Here is a 27,091-nt window from a genome sequence, read left to right on the forward strand (position 1 = left end):
AAAAAGCGAACTGTAGTACAAACAAGTCTAGGCACGCGACGCCACAACTCGACGGGGTGTAAATGTCGTTATTTTTCCTTTCCTGTAGTATACAGGTTTGATAGATTGTTATGGTTAAGTTATGTCATAGCCTGGTGGTGGGGGGTCCTTGTTAGTTGTCTTGTGGGACGAAGGTTTAACCAGATTTTGTGTGTCATCCTCTCATGTCTCATCTCATATAGAAATATGTAATTGTTGTTTTTTTGATGACATGACGTTAATTAAACAAGAATTTCTGACTGTGCTGGATAGTTATCATTAAAGATAAGTAGGTTTTCTTTTGGCTTGTGTCACGCATACAATTAGGGTAGGCAGAGGGAACCTGGGAACACACCAGGTTCCTATTAAGCATTCGTTCATCACTTTCCACCGATTTCTGGAGATATTGCTTGTTAAGTGACGGAACTTTTGCCTCATTATCAGAGCGAAGAAATTAAATATTACATATCCTCGAATGGGAGTCTAACCCACATCCTATCGCTCATAAAACATTTTATAAAAATTAGTTATTAATGGCAAAATATTTAACTTAACTCTCGTAGTGCTATAAACTTTTAAAAGCTTACTTTTATATATAGAAATAATCATAGACACTCGTTAGTTAAAAGTCCTCCACTATAATTATCTTCAGAGTGGGGTTGACGACCGTTTACTTTTACAACTTCACTTATCTTTTCTAAACAATAAAGATACAAAACCTATCTATCCATGGATAAGCAAAAAGTCTTGGACAATGGCGACAGTTATTACTTAAGATAACGAAACATAGGCCAGGAGCTGGAGTTTTTTCAAGCGTGACGTCAGCATCTATTGTGAAACACTTTTTGACGCATCTTTTTTTTGCAATCGGTTATCGATCAATCTATCCGCAATATAAGATATAAATTATGTGTAATTTTCTCATGTTGTATTAAAATTCATATTTACATAATGATTTTATCATCAATATACCTAAAAAAGAATGCAGTCGAGTGTATCGGTTTTTTTTTGTTAATGTACGTGAGAGAATCTATTGTTTATAGTAAATGTTAGCTAACTTGGATTATAGAAGGTACAAGTTATGTAAAGTTTTATGTAATAAAAATAAATAAATAATAGGTACCTAAAGTATTAGAAGAGAAAAAAATATTTAAACGAGATTTCACATGAATATACTAAAAAAATATATTATAATAAATTATTTAAATTTTTATTATTTTTGAGGCTACTGTAGCGAGTGGAACTGTATCTAAGTGTTAATGCTTGAACCCTACAGAGCCCAAATAATAATTTATATTTTAATTTTTTTTTTTCAAAACGCAATATTCGAATTCGGGCTGAAGGTAGGTTGAGGAGAGTCGCAACAATATTATGTTCTCCATATCTTCAAATACAATATGTGAAATAAAGGGTGAAGCTAATATGTCATATTTTAACATATAAAATAATCATAGTATTTTTGTTTCGTTTAAATCTACATATTATAACTTCTGTTCCTTTCTCTAATCACAGTAATAGTTTAAAAAATATTTTTATTTACTTTTTTCTTATTTTATTTTAGTGTCCCGCGCAGTCATAGTTGGCAGCGAGCAGCGCGACGAGTTGGACACTACGCAACTGACGTGGCGCCTCACGAAGCTGTTGAGGGCGACGGCGGCGGGGGACTCGAGTCAACCAGATGAGGATTACTATAGGTGAGGTTATGATAAAATGTATTTGTATTATCTATACTAATATAATAAAGCGGAAGAGTTTGTTTGTTTGTTTGTTTGTTTGAACGCTAAGATCTCTGGATCTACTGGTCCGATTTACTTTGTTTTTGTTTTGTATGAAAGCTGCATTCTTCAGAAGTGCTATAGGCTATATAATATTACATTACACATATGTACTAATAAATTAAAATACTTTCTAATTTGACATGCAACTTATTCTGCCATGTTAATAACAACCGTCGTTGCTAAGCACCGGTTTGCAAAGTTTCTTTGTTGTTTTAAGAAAACGTCACCCAAAATGAACTTATATTTTGATATTCATCCTTATAAAAATAAATATATTATATAATATTTAATAAATATTCTTAGAGTTCAAGCAGGCGTAGCCGCGTCCGGGTCCACTAGTTTATGTATATAAATAATTCCGAAATTTACGAGTTAATGCTTACCGATGACGATATAAATGAAGAAATAAGTGATTGATATGTTAAATATGATAAGATTGAGGCCAGTTGTGGTGCAGAGGCACAAGAGAGCGACTGTAAAGGCTTCAGGTTCGATTTTCACTCGAGCCCATCTGCCGTTCCAAACATAAATCAAAATAAGTAAATCTAAAAATGTATATATGTAACAAAACATTAAAAATAAATTCCCATCAACAGATACGACATAGACAACTCAATCGAAGAACACAACAAACACGCAAAACGCAAACACAAATCCCGCACAACCCGCAAGGCACGTAACACGCACTTGCACGCACACGTGCAAGTGTCGCGGACTTGCGGTGCATCGGCGGGCGCGGGGGAATTCCTACTCCTGGCGAGGAGGAGACTTGGTCGGCTGACGCTGGTCTGCGCCCCTAGGATACAAGACTGGAGGGAGCTGGTGATGAGGAGGAACGCTGATGGCAGTGCGCATTGCTTGTTGCAGTATTAGTAGTTTGTGTCCTTTTTATGGTGATATTGCAGCCTAGACGTTTGATACTAGCTTGAGTGTTGACATTGGACTGAATAAGTAAGGTGAATGATTTCTGGTACTAGTGCGATTAACTCATTCACTCTATTTTGCATTAGTTGCAAATTTATAATGAACTAGTGAATAGAAAGGATGTCGATGTTATATACTTCTAGTGATGTAATTAAAGATGTATTTACCAACACTAGTTAGATTTTTTTTAAAAGATAAAGATTTCGCTAATATTTGATTAATATATTATTTACTTTACTAATCATTACTAATATATTATAAAGAGTCACTTAAAATTATTAACTTTTTTACACCATTTTCTGGATTTTGTGCTGTTTGAAAAAAATGTAAGAGATTTTTTTTCATTATTCATCAGTTTTAGCTATATTAATATATGAGAATATATTAACAATATTTATAATATATTTTCTTAAAAAATTTAATGTTTAAAAACATCTTCGTCAATAAACAACGTAAAAATATAGTTTATTTTTAAAAATGCAATAAATATTTGATATTAGATTTACAGAATATTGTATAGTAATATTTAAAAAGAAGTCGCCTCATAACGGAAGTCAATATAAGCTACATTGTAAATATTATATTATAGTCTTATATATAAATATTAAAAAAAGGTGATTTTAATGTATAAATCTTATTAAAACTAAAATTACTAGCAGTGTGTATCCAATTAGAAAAAAAAACAATTTTATTTTATAAATTTCATATGTAATAGAAAAAACCAATACCTACAGTGTTTTTTATATAGACACCCTATCTGCTTGTCTTAGTTGTAAAAATATATAAAGATAGAAAAAGAACTTGCCATATTTAGTATATTAATGATGTACAGGCTACATGATAGTGTTTATTCATAATATAAAATCTCAAATAAAGCTGTTTCTGCTTTTGTTAGATATTTCTTTTCCTTTTGCACTAACAGTTTTTTATGTTATTTTTTAAATGCAATATACATGTATATTATTATTATATAAGTGAATGTGGTCCAGAGTGCCAAAATCTGCAACATCTTTATCTATAGAGTGTAAGGTTGATCTCAAGGGTGTACATATTTAATGTAAGATTTAGAAATAATTGACAAAGAATCAACCCTATTTTATCTATGCTATGTTACTTCGTATAAAGAAGTTTATTTTGAAACACTAAGTCTTCCTGTAAAAAGCTTAAAATAAAAAAATATATCTTTTATATGTAAAAATGTAAAATAAAAAAATATATCTTTTATATGTGATATAATTATTTCATTATTTATAAATAATCAATTAATATATTTAAATATTAAAATGGAGGACGTCGTGGCGGAGCGGCACATCGTCTGACTGTCAACACGTTTGTGGAATCTATTCCCAATCAAAGGAATGAATTATTTTCATTTCCACAACCCAGTCACAAGACAAAGCGCGGTGTTTAGTTCCGCCGCCGCAGTCTCAAAAATGGGGCGAAAGGACGATAGAATGTCTTAATACTAAGTTCCCACCACTCCTAAGAAAACTACTACTACTCTGTGCACTTCTAATTCTTCTTCTAATTCTTCTTCTTCAAGTGCTTCCAGTGCAAAGTATCTACAAATATTTTACTTTAACAAGTATTAATAATAATCTATGTAATTTTATAGATAGATATTAATAATATATTAGTTTGTACAAATGCTTTGTATGTGATATAGATATACAACAAGTAATAAGTGCCTTTTAAGTATAAGTGTATATAAGAATGTGTATAATGAGATGATAAAAGCTGTTGACTCAATAAAATACTGTAAACAGATATATTGTATTTTTTTTAAATCATTGCCACCTCTTCACAAACTTAGCAAGGTATAATGAACCCCGTATCGCCACTACGCCGTTCGGTGCCTATCTACAGTACGGCATTGCTCATACGGGAAGAAAATAAAATAAGAAAAAACCTAAAATAAAATCTGCGCAAATATCTACATCTAATTTCAGGGTAGCCACAACTCGTCGACCGTAATGGAAAAATGAGGTTGTTTTGTAGTAATTATAATTTCTATCGTCATCTTCTATTTTATATCTTCATTTTCTGATGAACAAAAATGTAATCAAAATTAAGATTTATTTTTTAACTACAAAAAAGAAAGCTTCTTATCAAAATTCTATTTAAATTAAAAAAAAAAGACTATTAAATATAGCAATTTATTTATTGACAAAATCACAACTGATACCACATAGAAAAACTACTCGGCACGGTTTAACTCTTAACTATACATAGTATCACATAAACACTTTATAATTTTATAACAAACTATATACATATTACTTTTTTGGTAAAATAAAAAATAATAAAATAAAAAAAATACGAAAGCTAAAGGAATATTATTAATTTTGTAAACTATAGCTACATAGTAAGAATAAGAAAAAGTTTACAAAATATAAATTAATACTTTCTTTAGGGTAACTGCCATTTTAGATTGGCTTTGGCCCTCTTGAATAAATTTTAGATATTCTTTTACAATAATATGCTCATTAATATTTCATGTTTTATTAAAATTTCTTTATTATTTTATTACAAGCCAACGTAGAGGCCAGTCGTAGGGCCGATAGCTATTACATAGTGCAATTTTTAATTGTCACTTCTTATAAGAAAATATCTTAACATATTCTTTTTTAGTATACAATATTTTAAAAGTGTCGCTTAAAATATTATATAATGTGGTGATGATAGAATTATATATAAAAACTTTTTTAAAGTAGGAATAAGACAATCCACACGACGACCAATATAAAGATTCTTTACTAAAAATATATGGTCATACTAATAATATATAAATTAAAAGTAAATAAGGAACATAAAATATTCTTACGACATCATTATTATATAAACTAAGTTTTGTTTCTGCAATTTTTTCATATATTAAATTATTTTGTTTAAGTAAAGCATTATCTTATTATGTGACATTTAAAAAGAAACTAATGCGAAAAATATAAAAAATCCATTCAAATATTTAATAAAAATTATTAATTTGTCTTTTATTTTAATAAGTGATATGTGAAATACATATTTTTAGTAATTTTAAATACTTTTATTTATATCTCTTTAAGATTTTCTTTACCAAAATACAAATTTGTTACTTTTAATATTATGTTATAATTATAAAACTAAAAAGCAATAACAAAAAACTTTTAGAATATATAAAAATACAATGACTTACAATTTACACCAAAAATATTTTATAGAAAACAGATATATTACAAATACAAAATTTGTAAAAATATCAACGACGTAGCATTTCATTCGACTAACAAGAAGTATTTCTTAATAAGTTTATATGTAAAATAAAAAAACGCGCGAACTCTGTTAACGCCTTTTTATATTTTTAAATCAATTTCGTACAAACGAGCATGAGCAAGATCATTCAGCCTTTTATTTTATAGCGCCGATTTTTAATTGTAATTTTAAAAAAAGTCATAATAAACAATCGATTCTTAGTAAAGCGGGAAAAGCTTAGACGCAGACCTTACTAATTATTTACGTATTAAAAAAAACTTTCAATCCACACCACACCACCACAGTTTAAAAATTATTGACTAAAAAGAATTTTGTTTTGTTGTGCGATGTTTTTTTTTTACAAAAAGTTCAAGCATATAATATAATCATAGACATAGATATAAACGGCAAGATAATTATGAACAATATGTAACTTATTTAATATTATATCATTTATTTAATTCAAAATATAGTGACGGCATTAATCTATTGACATTAAAATCGATCTACAGTATTTTTATCCATATCGAAAATTATTTATAGTTATAACATTAATCTCAACGAAAAATAGAAATTTCAAAAAGGTATTTTCTATATTTTGTTTTGTGGTTGTTCTTAAATTTTGAAAATAGTTAAAAATATATAATAAGTATAACGTTTATAAAACCAATTCCCAGAATAAGGACAAGTGATATAAACATTTAGAAGCTGAAAATTTGGCAGTGACATACAAAAAACATTTTAAAACATCAGAAATATTCAACGTTTTAGGCAGTGAAGCTTAAATATTTATACATCAATAGGATTCACTGCATATAATAAGTCATCAACAGTAGGTACAGTTTAAAAGTTAAATAAATTTCACTTCTTGAAACATTATCAACATATTTGCTTAGTTTTTATAAGTTTATTATATTTTGGGAATTATTGTCAAACTTTTATTTCTAGGAAGCTCTGAGAAAGAGTTTTGTACGGATCTTATTTGTAAGAAAAGGGGAAAATGTATCTATAGTGAATAAGAATCAATGCAAACTACGGTTAAATACCATTTAAATAAAATATTTTTTTACGTTTAAAGTTATTTTGTAGTGATCTTACTGTGTAGATATATTACACTACGACTAATATTCAAACATAATAAATAGATAAATAACTATAATAAAAAGAAACAAAATAATACAATTTCCAACCCTCAATCATTAAACACAACTAATACACAATTTTCTCACAGCAAATGTAACAGAAATAATTTTAAATAAATAAAATATGATTTAAATATACTATCTCTATTACTATTTTATTATGTAAATAAATTTTGTATTATTATTGTAGTAAAGAGAAATAATTTAAACTTCAGAAATCACAAATATTAATTAACATACAGTACGGTCGACGAGTCGAAGCGGCAGTGCAGTTACTTTTCGGAACTTTCGCGCATTGTTCACACTGAACGAAAATAATCCTTAAACCAAATCTGCGTAGCCGTTATAGCCAACTTCAGAGCGGCCACGGCTTATCAACCCTACTATATATATATGTGTATAAATTTATACATCATTTACAAATATTTACATTTATATGTATTTCTCAATAAGTCTTTTGAGCTTTTTATTGTTTTTTGTTAGACAGGTTTAATGTTTTGTTGTATTTAAAAGCGAAAAGAAGCCTTATATCAATTTTTCTAAATATACATAATAATTATTAATTATTATAATAAATAAATAAAAATACATCAAATAGTAACTTCAAAAATAAATGCTAATCACCAGTATCTTGAATCAATCACACAAAATTTACTCACATTTATAAACCGCTTCCTTCATAATTCTTATATTATATCGAAAGTCTTTAATACATGAAATATTGTACCTTTATAATTGTATTAACAATTTTTCATATATATACATGAAATATACACAAACTTTTTGTTTGCTACGCACCGCATATAGCAACCGTGCTACCTACCGAGGCAGACGGAACCTGGGAATCTTGTGTCAAAATACTCCGTTTCCATTAAGACACTTCCATACCCCACTTTCCGCCGAATTCTTTGTAATTACTATGTCACAGTGATACATATAACAATGACATATGTGTACAAAATATTAGTTATTATTATTCAAATTGTATTCGTATAGTAGGGTCGACAAGTCGTGGCGTCGTTAGGCTTCTGAGTGTGTATTGTTCACTCAGGACGAAAATAATTAAAAGTAAAGAAAAAATCTAAAGTCAAATCTGCGCGGCCATCTACAGCTTACTTAAATTAGCGCCCTTAATGCGGCCACAGCTCTTCAACTGTACTATCGAACCTACAGTCATAACATTTACTATATTTCGATACCTTTTTATTATATTTCATCCTAACACGACAAATATACTTAGAATACTTTTGAGACTATAATTGTTAAAGTCCATATTGGGTGAAACTAAAACTTTCTCGAATTCCTTAGTAAGTTTGTTCAATCCAGTTGGATACAATAAATGTAAATTAAAATATATCTATCCCACTCTAACATACTATACATTAGTAAGTAAGAATGAGATTTAGTAGAAAAATGCAATACTAATTTGACTTTTACTCAAATTCAACAGGCGTAGGTGTCAATACATCAATAATAATATCCTCCATATTTGGTAAAACTAGAATCTTCTCGAATTCCTTAGTAAGTTTCTGCTCTATCCAGTTCGATATATGGGCGAAGCGAAGCGTACGGGCGCCGACTGCGGGGCGCGCTTTTAGTACTAATTGCGGGTTGGTTGAAAATCTGAAATGGGATTGTTAAATAATTATATAACAGCAATTTACAGCAGTATTTTTTTTAAAAATGACTAATATAATAAAATAATAATAAAAAAGGTAATTACCCGATCCATAATCTATCATGGGGCGGGGGTGGTAAGTTAATGGCCAGCTGTCCTTCAAGACCGTGAACCTCTAACTGCAGCTTTATATCAGTATTAGAGAGACCTTCCATTGCTCGCTTTACGTATTTGTAGTCTGTTACCTGGAAATAATATTTTTTATGAGAACAACTGATAAGTGTTTTATTTAATTAACGGAAGTGATGAGAAGTGATTAATTGAAGTGTGAAAAAAAATGGAGGGTTCTAGAACATGTTTTTAATTTCCGCCCATGTATGTCATGTTGTGAGAGAGATGATCCCTCCCTTGTATGTATGTATGTGTGTACATTAAAACTTTATTTTGTATATATCAGAGATAACCTAATGTTAAGACAGTAAATTTTTCACTTTCTGTCCAAATTCGAAAAATATCTTAATGAGTGGCGGAATTCAACGCCGCAAGATGTTCTCTTCAGGTTACCATATCGACAATAACTTGAAATTGTTTGTAATTAATAGCCATTATCTTACCGTTTGAAAATATTTGTTGGTTGCTATTTTATCGACCATCCTCAAAAATTTCTTCTTAGAAGACACCTCGCCGGTAGACATTCTGTAAAAATATAAGTTAATATTGAAGTATTAATTAAAATGTAAAATACTATTTCGAAGTAACATTTTTCATTACATATAAACTGTTTTTTTTAATAATTAAAAATACGATTGTAAGACAGTTTGACATTTAGAAACCACTAACATTTTTTTTCAAATAACTATGTAGCATATTTACAAATGTTTGTTTTCATTGTGTTTTCTCATCCACGCATGTTATATTTAATCCTCATGCATACGTTATCATACATCTACGCAGGTGTGTAGACTAAAGAATCAAAATAGCAAAAAATATTGCTTATGACAATGTTATTGACGCTTTTCCCGATATGTTATGACACATCACTTTCCACTTTCCGCATGAATTTAAGACATTGGAGTTCGGCTGTTCAACACGCAATACCTTGAAAATTGTGCAATGCGTAGGTCAACGGAATCTCTTATCACTAATTTCTCTCTGCCTAGCCTGTTATATGGGGACACAGAGTGAAGATGAAAAAATATAGGTAATAAAAAAATAGGTATAATTATTAAATAATACTAATAATATTACGTAGATTCATTGACAGGCAGACACTCAGCACTGTCTATGGGCTGTACGGGCGGACTCTCGTCGTCGCTGCTGGACTCCGCAGAGTCTTCTACGTCTGAATCGTATATTGCTGGTTTCTTTTTCTATTTTAGTGAAAATAAAATAATAAATTACAATTATTACACTTATTACACTTATTCTAAATAAAATTAAAAAAAATGGGACTTACATATGTCATAAATTCAAAATTAATTAAAAAATATTACAATAAGCAACTTATAGATTTACTTTTAGTTCTGGAGATATACAGCCTTGCCGATTTTGAATATTGACTTCGCTCTCTACGATATTTTCACTACTTGCGAACATGTGATCTTCCAAAGTAACGTCTGCAAAATTTAAATATTATATTAAACTAAATATAAAGTAAATAACTTTGTAATTACTAATTACTATTATTTCGTTCAATTTGAAATTTGACAAGAGTCCATTACTCAATTAGACACATTATTTTATTTGGTACATTTTTCTCTTTCAATGTTTTCACCAGATTCATGTTTCATCTCACATAAGAAGTAAAGATAGTTTTCTTTTTCAGCTTCAATACAAGACATGAATGACAGAACTCTACGCCACGTAATATCTTTTAGAGGGTGAGCAATAATTATTTTTTCTGATTCCAACCCACATCCACGACGCTTACACTCCTAACTAAAACAAAAACAAAACTCACTCTTCTCCTTCAGCTTCAACAGATTAATCTGCGTGAGTATAGTGATGGTGGCGCCGCCGTCGTAGCGCAGGCGGGCGTGCAGCCACGCGCCGCGCGAGTCCGCCGCGCCCGCCTCCAGCGCGCTGAGGAGGGGACACGCGCCCGCCAGACGTAGTGATGTGATTACGAGCGGCGACATGAAGGATGGGAGCTGCAGTGTGATTTATATATTAATGAAGGTATATAATAAGATTTTCGCGATTATTACACATTTTAAATGAAACTGTTTCACACTTTGCATTCGCCCAGGGTAACGGGTTGTATCTAGTGTCTGCTGGTGACGATAGACTACTGTGGTTGTGGTATAAAGTGGTTGAAACGTCGTATAAGTATTTTTAATGAGCACAACCAATGACTAACCTTGAGCGTGTTGAGTTTGCGCTGTATGCGGTTCTGCACACGCGCCACCATGTGCGGGTCGCGCGTCACGTCGTACATGAGGCGCGCGACTAGCGTGTTGGCCCACGCCACCTCCGCCGGCAGCGCGCGGCACTCGCACGGGGACGCGCTCTGCGACTGACGTGATAGGACTAACGTTACTGACATTACTAATATGACTGACTTCACTGACATTGGCAATTTCTTTTCCTTTATATTAATATATCTATCTAACTTCCAAATGTACACTACCATGAATTAGAGAATCTGCACTACACATAAAATACAATTTTTTTATATATCTAAAAATTTCTAAAAGAGGTTTACAGTTTCACACACCTTCTTAAATACTAATCAATTTCAGTAAGATTTGCGTAACTACATCTACAAAATAATAAAAAAAAACAGTAATATTGACATCACAAAATTGAATAATATTAGGTTTTGAGGCTGTTTTTTTATATTTCTATTTAGACAAACTGTGACACTGGCTTCCATTACATCTCTCTCAAACTCTATAAACTGTCATAAAGTCAAGAACAACGTTTTTCTTTAATGTCAATACTACTATAAAATAAAACATGTAATATATCGAACATCTTTCTTCTTCTTTTTGTTCTTGACGCGTTCACGGGGCGTGGGCTCTAACTGACACATGAGGCCGATGTCCATTTTATGTTTAGGTACCATTTGGTGACTCTGTCATTTTTGTATTATTATTCCCAATTATATAGTTAAATTTAAATTTACTATAATATAAAATGTTTAAGTATTACGCTCGAACTGAGGTGGGATAAGTGGCTAATTTTTATTTTTTTATTTTTCAGCTTCACCTGTATCCCGCACACAGCACGACAGGCAGAGGACACCTAGTGTTAAGACACTCTGTTCCCCATTTACCACCGAATTAATTCATATGGTTATATAAACATTCTTAAAATACTGAGTAGTAGAGTAAAAGTTTTAAGATATTTACAAAAATATTATAATAGTTTAATGTCTTTTTTGCCGCTAATAATAAAGTCACTTCCTCCTACTGACAACTCGACAAACGCACATTAAAACTGTATCTACATTGTATGATATTTTTTATAATAAATTGAGTTTATTCTTACAAATAATCTTTCTTTAATTATTTATTCATATAAATACCTGTATAATTTTATTAATATAGGGCCAGAAGGATTTTTCGTACTGTTCAAAGCTAAGAGGCATTGGGTGTGAAGGAGACGACATTGCCGCGCTTTCCACTGATAGCTCGCTTTGTTTGCTCTGAAACATAGATATTTATATATAGACTAGTGGGCCCAGACGCGGCTACGCCCGCGAAAATATAAGCCTTAATAATTTAAATAAGTTAAAAAATAATAATAAGTGGAGATTTATTATTAGAAAAAATAATATAGTAGAGTAACCGAAATGAACAAACAAAAGAAGTAAAAGTAACTAAAGGAAATTCTTAATATTAGAAAAAAAAAACCTAAAGTTTGCTGTGCGCGCGTACTAAACATTTTTCTAAATTAAATAATTATTAATTTTTGCGAACAATATTAAATAAAATCTCAAATGATTAAAATTACGATATTTTAAGTGTATAACATCGGTATAGATAACCGAACTGAGATAAATTAATTATAAGCAGCAAATAATTACATAAAAAATAATAGTAATTCGAAAATCTATAAAAATTTACAAAATCATCAAAGTCATCTGCCCGTTCGCGTCGGTCATACTCATACTATGCCGCCCGTAGGCTAGGTCATTTGGAATCAGTCACATCTTAATTATTTATTAGAATGTTATACAGTAAACTATAATTTCCATCAAGATGAAATGCTAAAAGTGACTATTATATTTATTTTCATTTCATAATTTTTGTTAATGTATACAAATCTATATCTGCGCGCGCCATGTATGCATTAAGCAAACTCACTTTGGGTGACGTTTTCTTAAAACAGCAAACTTTGCAAGCCGTTGCTTAGCAACGCGTAGCGACGATTGTTATTAACATGGCGGAATAAATTCCTTGTCAAATTAATTATTTTAATATATTGGTATATAACGAAAATATTACAAATATGAGAAAAAAAGTATCCTATGTTCATCCCGGGACCCTCAAATATCTCTATATGAGTATTTTATCACAAATAAATTAGCGGTTTGGCCTTGATTGCGTAAAAGACAGACAGACAGACAGACAGACAGAGTTACTTTCGAATTTATAATATAGGTATGGATGTTAGAAGAAAGACTTCTATATTAAACTTTTACTAATTTATAATATACCAAATTAAAGCAATTATTAGCGTGGCAAGTGGTTAGATCATTCACTTTAGTAATATAATTTGTTGTTTATATGAAAAAAAATTGGAAAATATCTATTACAGTTTATTTCTAATAATTACTAACCTTCACTAAAAAATAAGTTATTTTTTATTAATCGATTCTGTATCCCTTACATAGGCTACTAGGCAGAGAAAACCTAGGAACCTAGTGTTAAGACGCTCTTTTTCCATTAATACACTTGTGTTTCCCACTTCCCACCACATTCTGAAGGCATAACCCCTTGTGTAGATAGATCTAAACGATCAATCGATTATAAGCGACTATGTTTTATACCATGTAAACATATAAAAAAGTACCTTTCCAAAAGCAACAGTTTCCTTTTCCGATAATTTGTAAACAGCCATTTCGATGCCATCTTTACTCTCTTGCACATTATCACTAGTTGACTTCTCTTCTGCATTAGAACTTTCAGCTGACCTCGCTTCTGATATAGCTACCATGAAACGACGATACCTGTGAAATGAATTTGTTTCGTTAACTTTCGGAAGAGCACCTTTGAAAATGTTATTTATATTTTTCTTTAATTTACACAGTTGATTGCGACTGTAGAAGCGATGGCTATGGGTTAGATTCCCACTCGGGGAATTTGTTATCGTGTAAAAAGACAAGAAAATTGGGTTAAAAGCTAAAAAAGAAAATAATATACAAAACAAACCATTCGTGTTTGTCTCTTCCGGTGCGCGCAAATAAAAACAGATAAGAATGTTTATCGGTTGACTGCTTCACGTGTACACTCCATTCGCTCTCCGCCGTTCCGTCTGTACCCGCCTCTAGTTCCTATAAATAAATATAAATATAAGTAAATAAGATTGTCCCGCCGCTAAGGCATAAACGTCTAACTGTAAACGCGATGGTTGTGTATTCGTTGTCATTTGGGGGAATGACATATTGAATATTTTCATCTCCTCGCTCTGATAATGAGGCAAAGCGCAGCGTTGAGTTCCGCCACTCAATAGACTATGCGTCAAGAATTCGGCATAAAGGGTCTTAACACTAGGTTCCCAAGTTCCCTCTGCCTACCCTACTATTCGCAGGGTACGTAGTACAAGACAGCGTAGTGACAATGCTTGATAATGAGTGTCACTCCGCTCTACACGTGTTTACAATTTTAGTCTTCTCTTAGGGATGTAGAATAATAAAATAAAATATGTTTAAATAAAATCAATAACAAAAATATCACACATTTCATTTTATTTTGCGAGAAAAATGCGAATATTGTAAAACTTTATTTATTCATAAAAAATTAAAAACAACGCAGTTGCGCTTGTGACGCAAAACCTAGATGAGTTTATGCATAGGCAGTCGTATCATAGATTACCACTATAAAAATCTATGCAAATATTTTCTAAATTTGGCCTTGAATACGAAGTAAGACGTTATATTTGGCCAGTCAAAACCAAATAGATAGATAGATTATATTACTACGTTTCCTGCTTTTAATATGTCGCACATTGAAAACAACAATGGCATTTTACAAAAAAGTTTGTTTTTTAATTATGGCGGCATGTAGAATCTATGAATAAAAACACGCAATTGTAAAGATATGCGGGATACAGCGTGAAACACATTTTCTTTATAATATAGCTTGTTCTCAATTTATTGTTAAGATATGGGCCTAAGAATTAGAGTAGTGGACCTCAACGCCTAACTTTTTGCCTTAGTATCAGAGCGAAAAAATGAAAATATTAAGAAATAATAATCCATTCATTAAAAATATAAAAAAAAAACACACATACACAAACGTATATTAACTTACAGTTTCCTCTAAAAACTCTTTTAGCCTGGTCAGCTCGCTTTCGTCGAGTTCGTCGTCTTCGTCTTTGGCGCTCGTCGCTTTAGACAAATCCGTGTCTGTATCAAAGGAGTCCTCCAATTGTGTGTTTTTGTCAGCCTGCCCTTGATTTTCTTGGTCTGTACTTGTTGATGCGCTGTCTGCTTTCTTGTCTATGTATTATTCATTCTTTATTTATATTAAAATTTAATAAGTTTGTTATCAACAAAATCCTATTTATTAATAAGTTTAAATAATCGCAAACAATTATTAATATTGTTTTAATATAAAAGAAAATATTCATTTAATTCTGAGGCCTTTCTGGTGCAACAGCATAAGGTGTGAACAAGTGACGTGACGTGACGGTTGTCGGTTCGATCCCCACTCGAGGAGAAGAAATATTTATTCACGTTTCAATTTTTCTTCGCTTTGGTGTCGAGGCAAAGAGCGGCGTTGAGTTTCGCCACTTAAGACGCAACGCCTTCAGAATTCGGCAGAAAGTGGAGAACGGAATTAACACTAGGTACCCTCTGCCTACCCTGCTGTGTGCGGGATACAGCATGAAGCTGATTTATTTAATTAAATACTACCCTATAAAAAATCGAATTTAATAGATCTTTAAAAAATAAGTGAACTTAAAACCGCATTTTGAAAAATAAGCATTCATTATTTTCTTATGATACTTAAACAAAAACTTTATTTGTATCTCAAGTAGTTATCTTCAGTAAAAGCAAAGTATGACATTTCATTATCGCCATTGTTATTAAAGATAATAATCAACCGCAATCAACCCGATTACTAAGAAACTATTACGAATATTTATCTACAGTAGCATAACAAGTATAATAATATATTTATACTATAAATCTATTGTTTCTACCGTTATCGGATTTAAATTCTCACATACATATATGAAAAAAAAAATCAGCTTTCAGGATAGGCAGAGAGAACCTACTACAACACACTGTTGAGACACTCCATTCCCCCATTTTCCGCCGTGTTCTAGAGGCACTACGTGTTGAGTGGCAGAGCTCAATACCGCGCTCAGCTCATTACCTCGACGGCAGAGCGAAGAAATAAATGGGGGGAATGAAACCCACAATGACAATTCAATTTTTTCTCTAGTTTTGGATAATATAAAAAAAATCTAGTAGCAATCAAGCACCATTAGTTGAATTAGCACTAATAAAGAATATATAAAGTAAGTTTTACTTAACGTAAAAGTCATCTATAAATACCTTTATGCATTTTCCTTACAATTCTATGACGCAATCCTTCTTTACCAGTTTCGGTTTCACTGTGCGAGACGCTGAAATAAAACATAAGCTCCATATATTTTTAATGCATTGTTTTTTTAGTCTAATTTAAAAAATTAAACTGTAAACAAGAACATATTTTTTTCTAATCCTACTACCAAAAATACAAATTACCTACTATAAAGAGAAATGTAAAAAAATCTTCCAAATAATCAAACTCACCTCTTTTCACGTTTTCTCCATACAAATTTCTTTTTTTTCTCCGGACTTGTATTAGTCTCAGCACTCTCAGTTTCTATAGGCAGCTCCTTACTTTTTTTTTCTAGGGATTCCGATAGTTTCCTTTCGCTCGCAGTGTTTTCCTTTTCTAATACTTGAATCTTTTCTTTTTCGTTTAATACTATGCAGATGGGATATTTCTTGCTCCATTGCCTTTAAGTAAAATATATTATATTAGGTCGACGTTTCTAGGTCAAATTGTCTAGACACCTTATTTAGCATTTGCTAACCTTTGCAAATAGATATACAAAAATTTGATTCTTTCTAACTGACTGATATTTAAATATACTTGACAAAATTAGGTTAATATTTCGAGTTAGATTTTCAAATCTGCCTTAACGGTTAGAATTTTATTTTGGAAATTTTAAATATATTTAAAGACTTCGTTTTTAATAGCACTTTGTATTAAATATATTGTTAAAATTATATCCAATTGAAATTATAAATTTGATTTAATGTTTTGGTATATTTGGTGTAACAAACAAAATATACTCATGTACCATAGAGTAGTAGTAAGTATACCAAAAATAAGTTACATAATAACATCAAAAGAAATAAACTAAACTTTTTATATTGTATTAAAGAAGTCGATAGATACGCCACATTACCTACCTAATTTACAGATGAGTAGCATATAAGATTGGTAGGTATTTTAGACAAAAAAAATATATTTTCAGGTTCTTTTTGTTATCACTTATCAGACAGATTGTAGGTGAGCCCTTTATCGATCAATTTGGATTTATAATAAAGTGCAATAACTTAACGATCTAAAATATAACGCCGATAATAATATTGATAACGAAGTTTATTTTGGAAAGTGAGGGATATATAAGTATTATAATATAGTATTTATTAAAAATAATAATAATTACTTTACATAATTTCCGATACAAATATTCTATAATTTTTTTAAGTGCATTATATAAGAAAATAAATGAAAATCCCTAATAAAGAAAATACAAATTAAAAACATTTTTTCTTAAGCTGGTACAATATAATTACAACAATAACATTTCCATTTATTACAAAACTAGCGGCCCGCCCGCGGCTTCGCCCGCTGAACTACGTTATTATTAATTTCTGTCTCCATGAGTAACTACATCCTATAAGTGACGTCCATGCAAAATTTGATATTTTCCTAGCATTTGTAGTAACGAAGTTTCATACAAACTTTCAACCCCAAAAACAACCCCTTAGAAGTCGAATATTGCAAATTCCCGTCTAGCGAGCACCTACGTCCTATAAATAACTCCTATGCAAAATGTAAGATTCCTAGCACTTGTAGTTTCTGAGATTTCGTGATGAGTGAGTGACCTTTCGATTTTATATATATATAGATAAATGTTTCCTTAATAGCTAAATCAATAAGTTTTAAATCAATATTGATGGAATCGATAGAAGACTGCGATGTCATTAACCTTATATTGCGCAATTGATTACGGAAGAATAAACAAAGTTCAATGATCCACAGTCAAAGATATTATAAAAATAAAAAATATATTAAATATAATAACAAATTTCTTAGCATTGACCATATAGTCCATAGATTATTTATAAATATTCAAAAACAAGAATAACATCTACTTAGTCAAAGACGTTCGAACAAGCTTTCGTTACTAAAACCAAAGATTGAAGAACACATATTGAAATATACATATTATAATAGAAATTAAATAAATATAAACAGTTCTTAAGCAGCGAATGAAGCAGGTTTTATATTCAAGGTCAACAACTTTCTCATGCGAAATAAATAAACCTATTAGAAATGTCAACTTATTTTATTATAATAGATTATAACTTAGTAATGATTGATAATTTTCTTATAATTTTAATAGTTATTTATATTATTAGTTTGTTACATTTTAAGCCTTACACTATTTATATGATCATTAGGTATATTCTGTATATAGAATCGAATATCATATTATAATAATCTTTTTAACTTTTTATAAATTTCTATTATAAATAATAGTAGGAAAATGTATTCACGCTATTCGAACACCAGTAATTAATTCAGGAGCTACCGTGCCACAGACAGACATACACTCCCCTTTTTGCGTCGGAAGTTTAAAATAAAATAAAAATATTTAAACGTGATTTATAAATCACGTGTGTTTTATAAATAGCTAATATTACAAACTAGCGGCCCGCTCGCGGTTTCACCCGCGTGAACTATGTTATTATTAATTTCTGTCTCCATGACTACGTCCTAGCGACGTCTATGTAAAATTTGAGACTCCTATCATTTGTAGTAAAGAAGTTTCATACAAACTTTCGACCCCAAAAACAAAAACAAATTCCCGTCTTAGCGAGCACCTACGTCCTGTAAATAACTCCTATGCAAACTTTGAGATTCCTAGCACATGTAGTTTCTGAGATTTCGTGATGAGTGAGTGACCTTTCGGTTTTATATATATAGATAAGAAAACATCTAAAATAATTATTACAAATTTGTATAATATTATTTAAAAAAATATTTATTTATAAACCAAACCACAACTATTAATTTAACAATTTCCACATTGAATTTAGCTTTGCAAAGCACTCTCAAAGACTTGCAGTACTTAATTTTAATATGGATATTTTTACTCTCTTCGAGACTAGCTTTGGAGAGCCCTTAACTACCGACCTCGTTTGACGTTGTAACTGATGCTTATATTTATTGACGCCTTTTAATTATACCGTTTATACAACCGTTTTATTATTTTTTTAGCTTCACGCTGTATCCCGCACACAGCAGTTTAGACAGAGGGTGCTTAGTGATAAAACACTCCGTTACCCGATTTTCCGCCGAATTCTGGAGGCATTGCGTGGCAGAACTCAACGCCGGGCTTTCCTTCGACATCAGAGCGATGAAATGAAAATATGAATATTTCCTCGAGTGGGAATCGAACCCACAGCCTGTCGCGTTTATAGCTAACCCTACCCTACCCCTGTATCGTGATTTTAATTACACTTAATAATATAATATAATTATACAAATATTGCAATTGAAAATATAATTTTCTAAATCTGGTTAATGTTGAATATAACGATACATTTGCATGTAGAGTGGCAGAACAGAACCATGTTTGCTTTGTTAAAGCGAAAAAAAAATATCGAACCTATAACGATCGTTTTAGTCAGACATGGTCTTATTGCACCACATTTGCCTCAATGTACTGCTTACATACATACACTGTACATTCAATGAGTCAGGGACGACCTGTAGTTATGCTTTCTAAACTTCTGAGCATAAAACGCTCAGAAAAAACCAGACAAAAGTAAGAAAAAATCCTAAAATCAAATCTGTTCAGCTATCTATAGCTAACTTCAGGGCAACCATAACTCGTTGAGAGTACTATACATATTAATATTATAACCACGGGTAAAATATAACTTACCGTCTCTTCACAAGTCCCCTAGGTAACAATTCAATCTTCGCTCCGGTAAGGTTGTACAGTCGGTGTTGATAGAAAGTCACTTTTTCGATTTTCTCGTCCCAAAGAGCGCGTTTAGCTATTTTTGTTCTCGTGTATGATATACGTAAATTGCAACCTGAGAAAATGTTATATTATACTTTAAATAGTATATTACTAGGTACTAGTTCTGGCTCCAAAAATACGAAAGTGAGAAGAGAAGAAAAAAAGATTGTGTTAGTTCATATGTTCATTATTACCTTTTTAGGAAAGAACATATAAATACAAATATTTTTAACATATACCCCAGTGAACCCAAAACCATATACCGTACAGTGAAAGCAATCACTGCGCCTTAAGGGACTCATCTACATCCTCAATAGAAATTATAATGAAACTCAATATTAAACTCATTTTCTGTAAATATTTATTAAAATTGTGTTGCTATAATAAAACACATTTTTACATAGTGAAACATAATATATGTATGAAGCAGAAACCCCCTCTTTATGAAAGTTATATAAAACGTTCTCATAAGCCTTCCTTTCAGCGATCATCTTAAGTGAGCTTATTGGAATTTAAATGAAATTTCCACTTTGTAAAAGAGGATTGTTACAAGTCTGATTACTTAAGACTATTTTCTATTATTTTCATTGGGTTTTTTCTCATATAAAGAAATAACATACCTGAACTAAAAATAAATAATTTTATCGTATACACGTGCAAATAATTTATTATTAATAAGCCAACTGTATTTTTTATTTTTATTAATAGCACTTTAAATTCATATAATTTCAATTATTATTCTATGTTTATCATTATTATATATCAAGACTAGTGTACTACTAAACTATAATTTCCATCTAGATGAAATGCTAAAAGTGACTATTATATTTATTTTCATAAGGATAAATATCAAATTATAGAAATCATCTAATTTTTGTTAATGTATACAAATCTATATAAGCGCGCGCCATGTACGCGTTAAGCAAACTCACTTTGGGTGACGTTTTCTTAAAACAACAAACTTTGCAAGCCGTTGCTTAGCAACGCGTAGCGACGATTGTTATTAACATGGCGGAATAAATTGCTTGTCAAATTAATTATTTTAGTTTATTGGTATATATCGAAAATATTACAAATATGAAAAAAAAGTATCCTATGTTCATCCCGGGACCCTCAAGTATCTCTATATGAGTATTTTATCACAATTAAATTAGCGGTTTGGCCCTGATTGCGTAAAAGACAGACAGACAGACAGACAGACAGACAGACAGAGTTACTTTCGAATTTATAATATAGGTATGGATCATGGACGTAGGAATAAGAGGAGCCGGGTGGCCCGTACCTCCCCAGGAGAGTCTGATGACTACCCTAGAAATATACTGACAAAAAAAATGCCCCGAAAAGAAGAAAAGAAAAAACAGGTTAAAGCACATGCATAGAATATTTAAAAGGTGATAAAAATACTTTTTTTCATAGAACGTGAATCGTAATACATTAAAGGATAAATACAAGTTTTATTTTATACCAATATCTTTTTGAAATACGTTAAAACAATTTATATTGAAAATTAGAGATATTTAATTAGGGGCACAAGTATGTGATTGTAACGCGAGGGTTGTGTGTTCGATCCCGACTCGGTGAAATGATTTTTTTTTAATCACGCGGTATCCCGCACATAGCAGGTTAGGAAACCTAGTGTTAAGACACTCCGTTCCCCACTTTCTGCCGAATTCTGGAGGCATTAAGTCGATGATTCGTGTTGAGTGACAGAACTCAACGCCTCGCTTTGCCTCGACACCAGAGGGAAGAAAGGGAAATATAAACGTAAATAAATATTCCACTTCCTCGAGTGGGGATCGAACCCACAACCGTCGCGTTACAGTCACACCTATGTGCTGCTGCGCCACGACGGCCTCAATTATTATTTAATTATTATTTATAAATATTTTCATTTCTTCCTCTGGTACCAAGGTTAAAGCGCCAATCGACACGCAATGCCTTGAAAATTCGGTGGAAGGTGGCGAACGGAATGTCTTAAGAATAGGTTCCCTCTACCAATCTCGCTATATGGATACCGAGTGAAGATGAAAAAAATGAGAACATAAAAAAATTACTTACCCTCCAATTTCATAAAAGATGTCGTAGTTTTATTTATGTGATAGGTGGAGGGATCGTAGTCGGGAGACCTATAATGATTAATCCACCCCTAAAACAAATAAAAATATTGAACACGATATTACACAAGAAATAGTGCAATATTTTACATTCAAATTCAAATATTTTTATTTAAAATAAAAAGTTACAAGCTTTATTTTTTGAACGTCGAATAATCTACCACCAGTTCACAAAAGTTAGTACCTCAGACCTGAGAAGAACCGGCGCAAGAAACTCAGCAGGACTTATTTTTTTTTTTAAAACAAATACATTTGTGACAAATATTATTAATTTTTGTACTAATTTCATAGAAAAATATCTATATTTTTCTATATATCTTCTTTTCTATATATTTTCTATATTTCTATCTATATATAGATATTAGTCTAAACATATTTAGGTATTCAGGTTGCTTTTTTTCAATTTCACGCTAAATTGTAGGCAGAAAAAATTGTAAACTAAAATGTACAGTTAACTCAGGCCAGTCGTGGCGCAGACTGTGAAAATGTATAATTTTATATTCATTTCATGGCTCTGGTGCAGAGGCAAAGCGCGGTGTTGAGTTCCGCCTCCTTCTTACCCTGCTGTGTGCATACGGGCATAGAGCGTGAAGCTAAAAAAATTATAACTAATCTATTTAAGTAACTATATAACAACTTTGCCTACAAATGTAACTAAAGCATAGTATTTAATATTCTATTTCTGTACATATTTTACAACAATTACACTTCATAAAACGGTGCTGCGAGATAATTATTCTGTCGGTCGTTCTATAAAATTAAACATGGAAAATGTAGGCCAAAGTGTGTTTGAGTAGTAGACTGTTTTTGTTAATTATTAACAAAATAGAATATTTTTTATGCGGAAGACTTGTTTTAGTTTAATTCGAGTTTTTCATTTGTAAAGTTTGATCTGGGACTGAAATAAAATGTATATTTTGAGGTCACATATATTTTTATTTCGTTATATACAAGTGAAAATATGATAAAGACAAAAAAAATATTTATATCTTATATTTTCACGCTGTATCCCGTATATATACTAGGATATAGGTAAAACATCCAATTCATCCATCATAATTTTCGAGACTTTACATATTGAATGATCTTAACGCTGGGTTTTGTCTTACGTCTTACTTACCAGAGAAGAAATGAAAATAATGCATGTCCCCGAGTTTGTAATGAACTCACAACAATCGCGTTTACAGTCAGACGCTATGCCACTGCGTTTAGCATCATAAATTTCTAAAATTATTATCGAATTTTTGATCAGTAACGTAAATTCCTAATATTGAAATATAAAAAAAAACGTAACATGTTTGTCCAATAAATTCAATGAGAATGGGAATAAAAAAAGCTAATTTCATTATTAAAAAAAATCCATTAATTTATTTTAATAACAAGATAAATGTATTATCCAGACTTACCTCATATTTTTTGAGTGGCCTGTGTTCTTTGACAGATGGTATAGTATAAGTGAAAGGAGCCGCATTGCTCTTTTTCAATTGGAAAAACCCTCTCCTGGTATCATCAGTAAAATATGTATCAAGAACCCATTCTTTGAAACTGCTCACCAAATAGAAAACCCATATACCCAATAAAAACCCGTTCCAGGCATTTGATTTTGGAAATAATAAATAATTCACGAGTAGGAAAATTGTTAGGAAGTACATTGTAAATGTCAAGAAATAAGATTTTGGTTTCTTATCGGATTCTTCTTTATGCAAATTGCTTTTGCTTGGGGGTGAGCCGAAATTTGATGGATTTATTTGGAGAGGTGGTTGATTGGCACCGGGTTCTAAAGGTTTTTTAGTTTCGTTTTCATTGGTCTGACTGACACCTCCAAAGGAGTCAATTGTGTCTTCTAGTGCTTCTATACCAGACTCAACTTCTAGGCTATCTTGTAATAGTTCCTTTGTTAAATCAGATTCACTGTGTGCTAAAAAATTAAAATAATATATATTCTTTATGTTAACTAGTGTTAATAGAAAAAAATTTGGGTATGTTTATTTAAATTGATAATTCAGCTTCATGCTGTATCCCGCACATGGCAGAGTCGATAGAGGGAACCCAGTGCTAAGATACCGCTTCTATTAAGATTTCCATTCTCAACTTTCCACCCAATTCTGGAGGCAACACGCAGTTGAGTTGCGAAACTCAATGCCGCGCTTTACCTGGTTACCAGAGCGAAGACATGATTTTTCATTTATTTGAGTGGGAATCGAGTCCACAACCTATCACACGCTTATGCCCCTGCCGCACGATTGGCCTCGATAAACATTATTTAGAACAAAGACTTATGTATGTAAATACCAGATATTGAATAATAAAAAGCTTACGACTCTTAGTTTTGCAACTTATCAAGGTGACGTAAAGTTAATTATTATAAATAATAATATGTTATGTAAAATGACGACACATAATATCTTCTTTCAATGTCATTCACTCATGCGTGTATGAAATTAAAAACCTTTTATAATACAAGAATAATCTCAAGTAAAATTATGGTTGTATTAGTATGTAAGTATATGACAGATCTTTTTAGTATTCTATAATTGTTTAATTAAATAACCTAATCTATAAATATAATAAAATTGTAATATAATAGAACATGAAAGATAACATAGTAATATAACAGAACAAAATATATGTATCTACACAACAGCGATTTTTATTTTTTTTGTCTGTTTGTATATACTTTTCATCTTTACAATATAGATAGATACAATACTACAAACAAAAAAAACTACACTCACCTAAATTTTTATGTGTATCATCACTAGAATCCGAATTATTTTTACCATTTGCCTCTTTATTTAATTCCAACTCAGTGGGCTTAGCTGTTAGCGGTTGAGTCAAGTCTGATAAATTCTGGATACTGCTGTCCAGTGATGACACCTAGTCAGTATATTGAAGTATTATATTACATTCTATTAACAATGATATGTTGATAAGTAGTCACTATGTTGAAATTATTATGAAATGTCAATTATTGTGAAATTCTAAAGACTATATGGAATATTTTCAACATGAAATTTTTCCTGCTTATAGCAGGCTCGGCAGAGATAGCTCAATATTAAGACATTTCACTCCTCATTTTCCCACTTTGCCCAATTTTCTTAACTTTGAACTTACTTATACCTTGAAATTCCACACCAAAGCAAAGAAATAAAAATAATTAATTCCCAAAGTATGGATCACAACCACAACCACCACTTCTAAATACTTTAAAATAATATTTTTATATAATAATGTATGCATACCCATATACTCTCTCTCAGATTTGTATTTTGAACACTCACCTGGTTGTCAGTGTCACCCATACTGTGCTGATCTGAATCTTTAATTGCTGAATTTTCTTCTGAGTCTGATGTAGAGTTCTCCCGTGGTAATGTTTTGTCTTTTGTTTCTAGTAACAAGAGTAAATGCTATATAATAAAAAAAATTTGCTTTACACTTCACTCAAAGTTTGGCTAAATTTGGCACACTGCACTTTGTCTTACCAGAGCAGAGTATGGAAATAATTCTTTCCTCTGAGTAGAAGAGAACCCACAACCAATCAAAATCTTTACACTTTACAATCAGAAGCTATCACACTACTTACAAAAAAACATACTTTACAAATGTTGTACAAAATATATTATAAAAAATATAAACCTTCAACTGATCGAGTTTTCATATCTTCAACAGCCTGAGCAATTTTGAATTTAAAGTCATGAAATATTTTCCATGTTTCATTCGATTCTTTACCTTCAGGCAATACTTCAGATGTACTTCTTTTTCCAAGACGGTTTAAATAATCTTTCATAGGAGAAGATGTCACCTCTTTGGGTACACTGGGAGTACGACTTTCCTCAGATTTAACATCTTGTTTTATATCATCTACTTTTTCTATGGGTTTTTCATTTCTAATAGACTTAAAGTACTTATCTATAATAGAGGAAGTCTTTTTAGGACTAGCACTTTCACTTCTGGTGGCTGGTGGCTCAGGTTGAGGAGTTGGAGGATCATCATCACACTCTTGAAATAATTCCTCTAGCTCCTCATTATTTGCATTATATCTAAATGAAAGTGATGTGTTTGGAGATTTCCCTAAAATTATTTTGTCAAATTATATGCCGACGAACAACGAAAATTTTAAACAAAGAAATCTAATAGGAATTCTACGTAAGAATGACTTTACAAAGTGATTGTTTGTGTTATTATCTTTTGTTGTCAAAGAAACAAAAAAATAGACTTAGTTTTATTTCATTTGCGCTTAAAATTTACGACGTTATTTTACGAATACAAATTTATAAACATACTTCTCAATTTACTATTATTTTTAAAATGTTTAAAAAAATGCAATTGTTTTACCTGCACCTGAAACCTCCATAATTATGATAATATAAAATGTACGTTACATTTCCGTTCAAATATATTATATTATAGCACAACTATATAAGAAATATATATTTTAACACATATATTTTCCTTATGTTTTTCTAGATTGTGTAGACTAGGTACACGAGAAACAGTTCGTATCGTTTAATCATTAATCGTATTGCAAATTGCAAATTTTGACACTGACTTGACTCGTGTCATTGTCAATAGTGCATGGATATACACACTCTCGATAACTCTAAACGATTTAATTACATATTATTTAATTAAAAAAATACAGTAGTTCTTTTCATTACTCGAAAATTTGGCAGAAAGTGAAAGGAACAAAGTGTCTTAACGCTAGGTTCCGTCTGCCTACCCTGCTGTACTCGGCGGGATACAGCGTGAAACAGATTTATTTTATTTTTAATTCAG

General features: G+C 31.1%; 2 protein-coding genes across 3 annotated transcripts in view; one reads left to right on the forward strand and one right to left on the reverse strand.

Annotated features, from left to right (window-relative positions):
* LOC146531333 (meteorin-like protein) overlaps window positions 1-4,487 on the forward strand; it is a 31,787-nt gene extending 27,300 nt beyond the window's left edge. Inside the window, exons 4-5 of the mRNA XM_085198148.1 lie at window positions 1,580-1,712; window positions 2,393-4,487. Coding sequence (XP_085054274.1) covers window positions 1,580-1,712; window positions 2,393-2,669 — 410 coding nt within the window. The 3' untranslated portion in view covers window positions 2,670-4,487. The remainder of the gene's footprint in view (window positions 1-1,579; window positions 1,713-2,392) is intronic.
* A 375-nt stretch (window positions 4,488-4,862) lies between these two features.
* LOC146531334 (testis-expressed protein 2) lies at window positions 4,863-26,883 on the reverse strand. Of its 2 annotated transcripts, XM_085198146.1 has the most exons (21): window positions 26,651-26,883; window positions 25,952-26,386; window positions 25,597-25,703; window positions 25,051-25,192; window positions 23,722-24,233; window positions 22,260-22,347; window positions 20,121-20,274; window positions 16,681-16,890; window positions 16,441-16,511; window positions 15,188-15,375; window positions 14,087-14,208; window positions 13,728-13,884; window positions 12,238-12,357; window positions 11,685-11,784; window positions 11,068-11,228; window positions 10,669-10,858; window positions 10,224-10,324; window positions 9,957-10,078; window positions 9,323-9,404; window positions 8,814-8,953; window positions 4,863-8,713 (listed from the first exon to the last, which is right to left on the reverse strand). In XM_085198146.1, the coding sequence occupies exons 1-21, from the start codon at window positions 26,667-26,669 to the stop codon at window positions 8,524-8,526; spliced, it is 3,411 nt and encodes a 1,136-aa protein (XP_085054272.1). In that variant the 5' UTR covers window positions 26,670-26,883; the 3' UTR covers window positions 4,863-8,523. The 2 variants fall into 2 exon arrangements, with proteins under 2 accessions (XP_085054272.1, XP_085054271.1); XM_085198145.1 differs by lacking the exon at window positions 11,685-11,784 and having other exon boundaries at window positions 11,068-11,223.
* Between the last annotated feature and the right edge of the window lie 208 nt (window positions 26,884-27,091).

This window comes from Heliconius melpomene, chromosome 15 (genome assembly GCF_056956725.1).
Source record: "Heliconius melpomene rosina isolate 202511_hmr_F chromosome 15, ASM5695672v1, whole genome shotgun sequence".
In the NCBI taxonomy this organism is placed as follows: Eukaryota; Metazoa; Arthropoda; class Insecta; order Lepidoptera; family Nymphalidae; genus Heliconius; species Heliconius melpomene.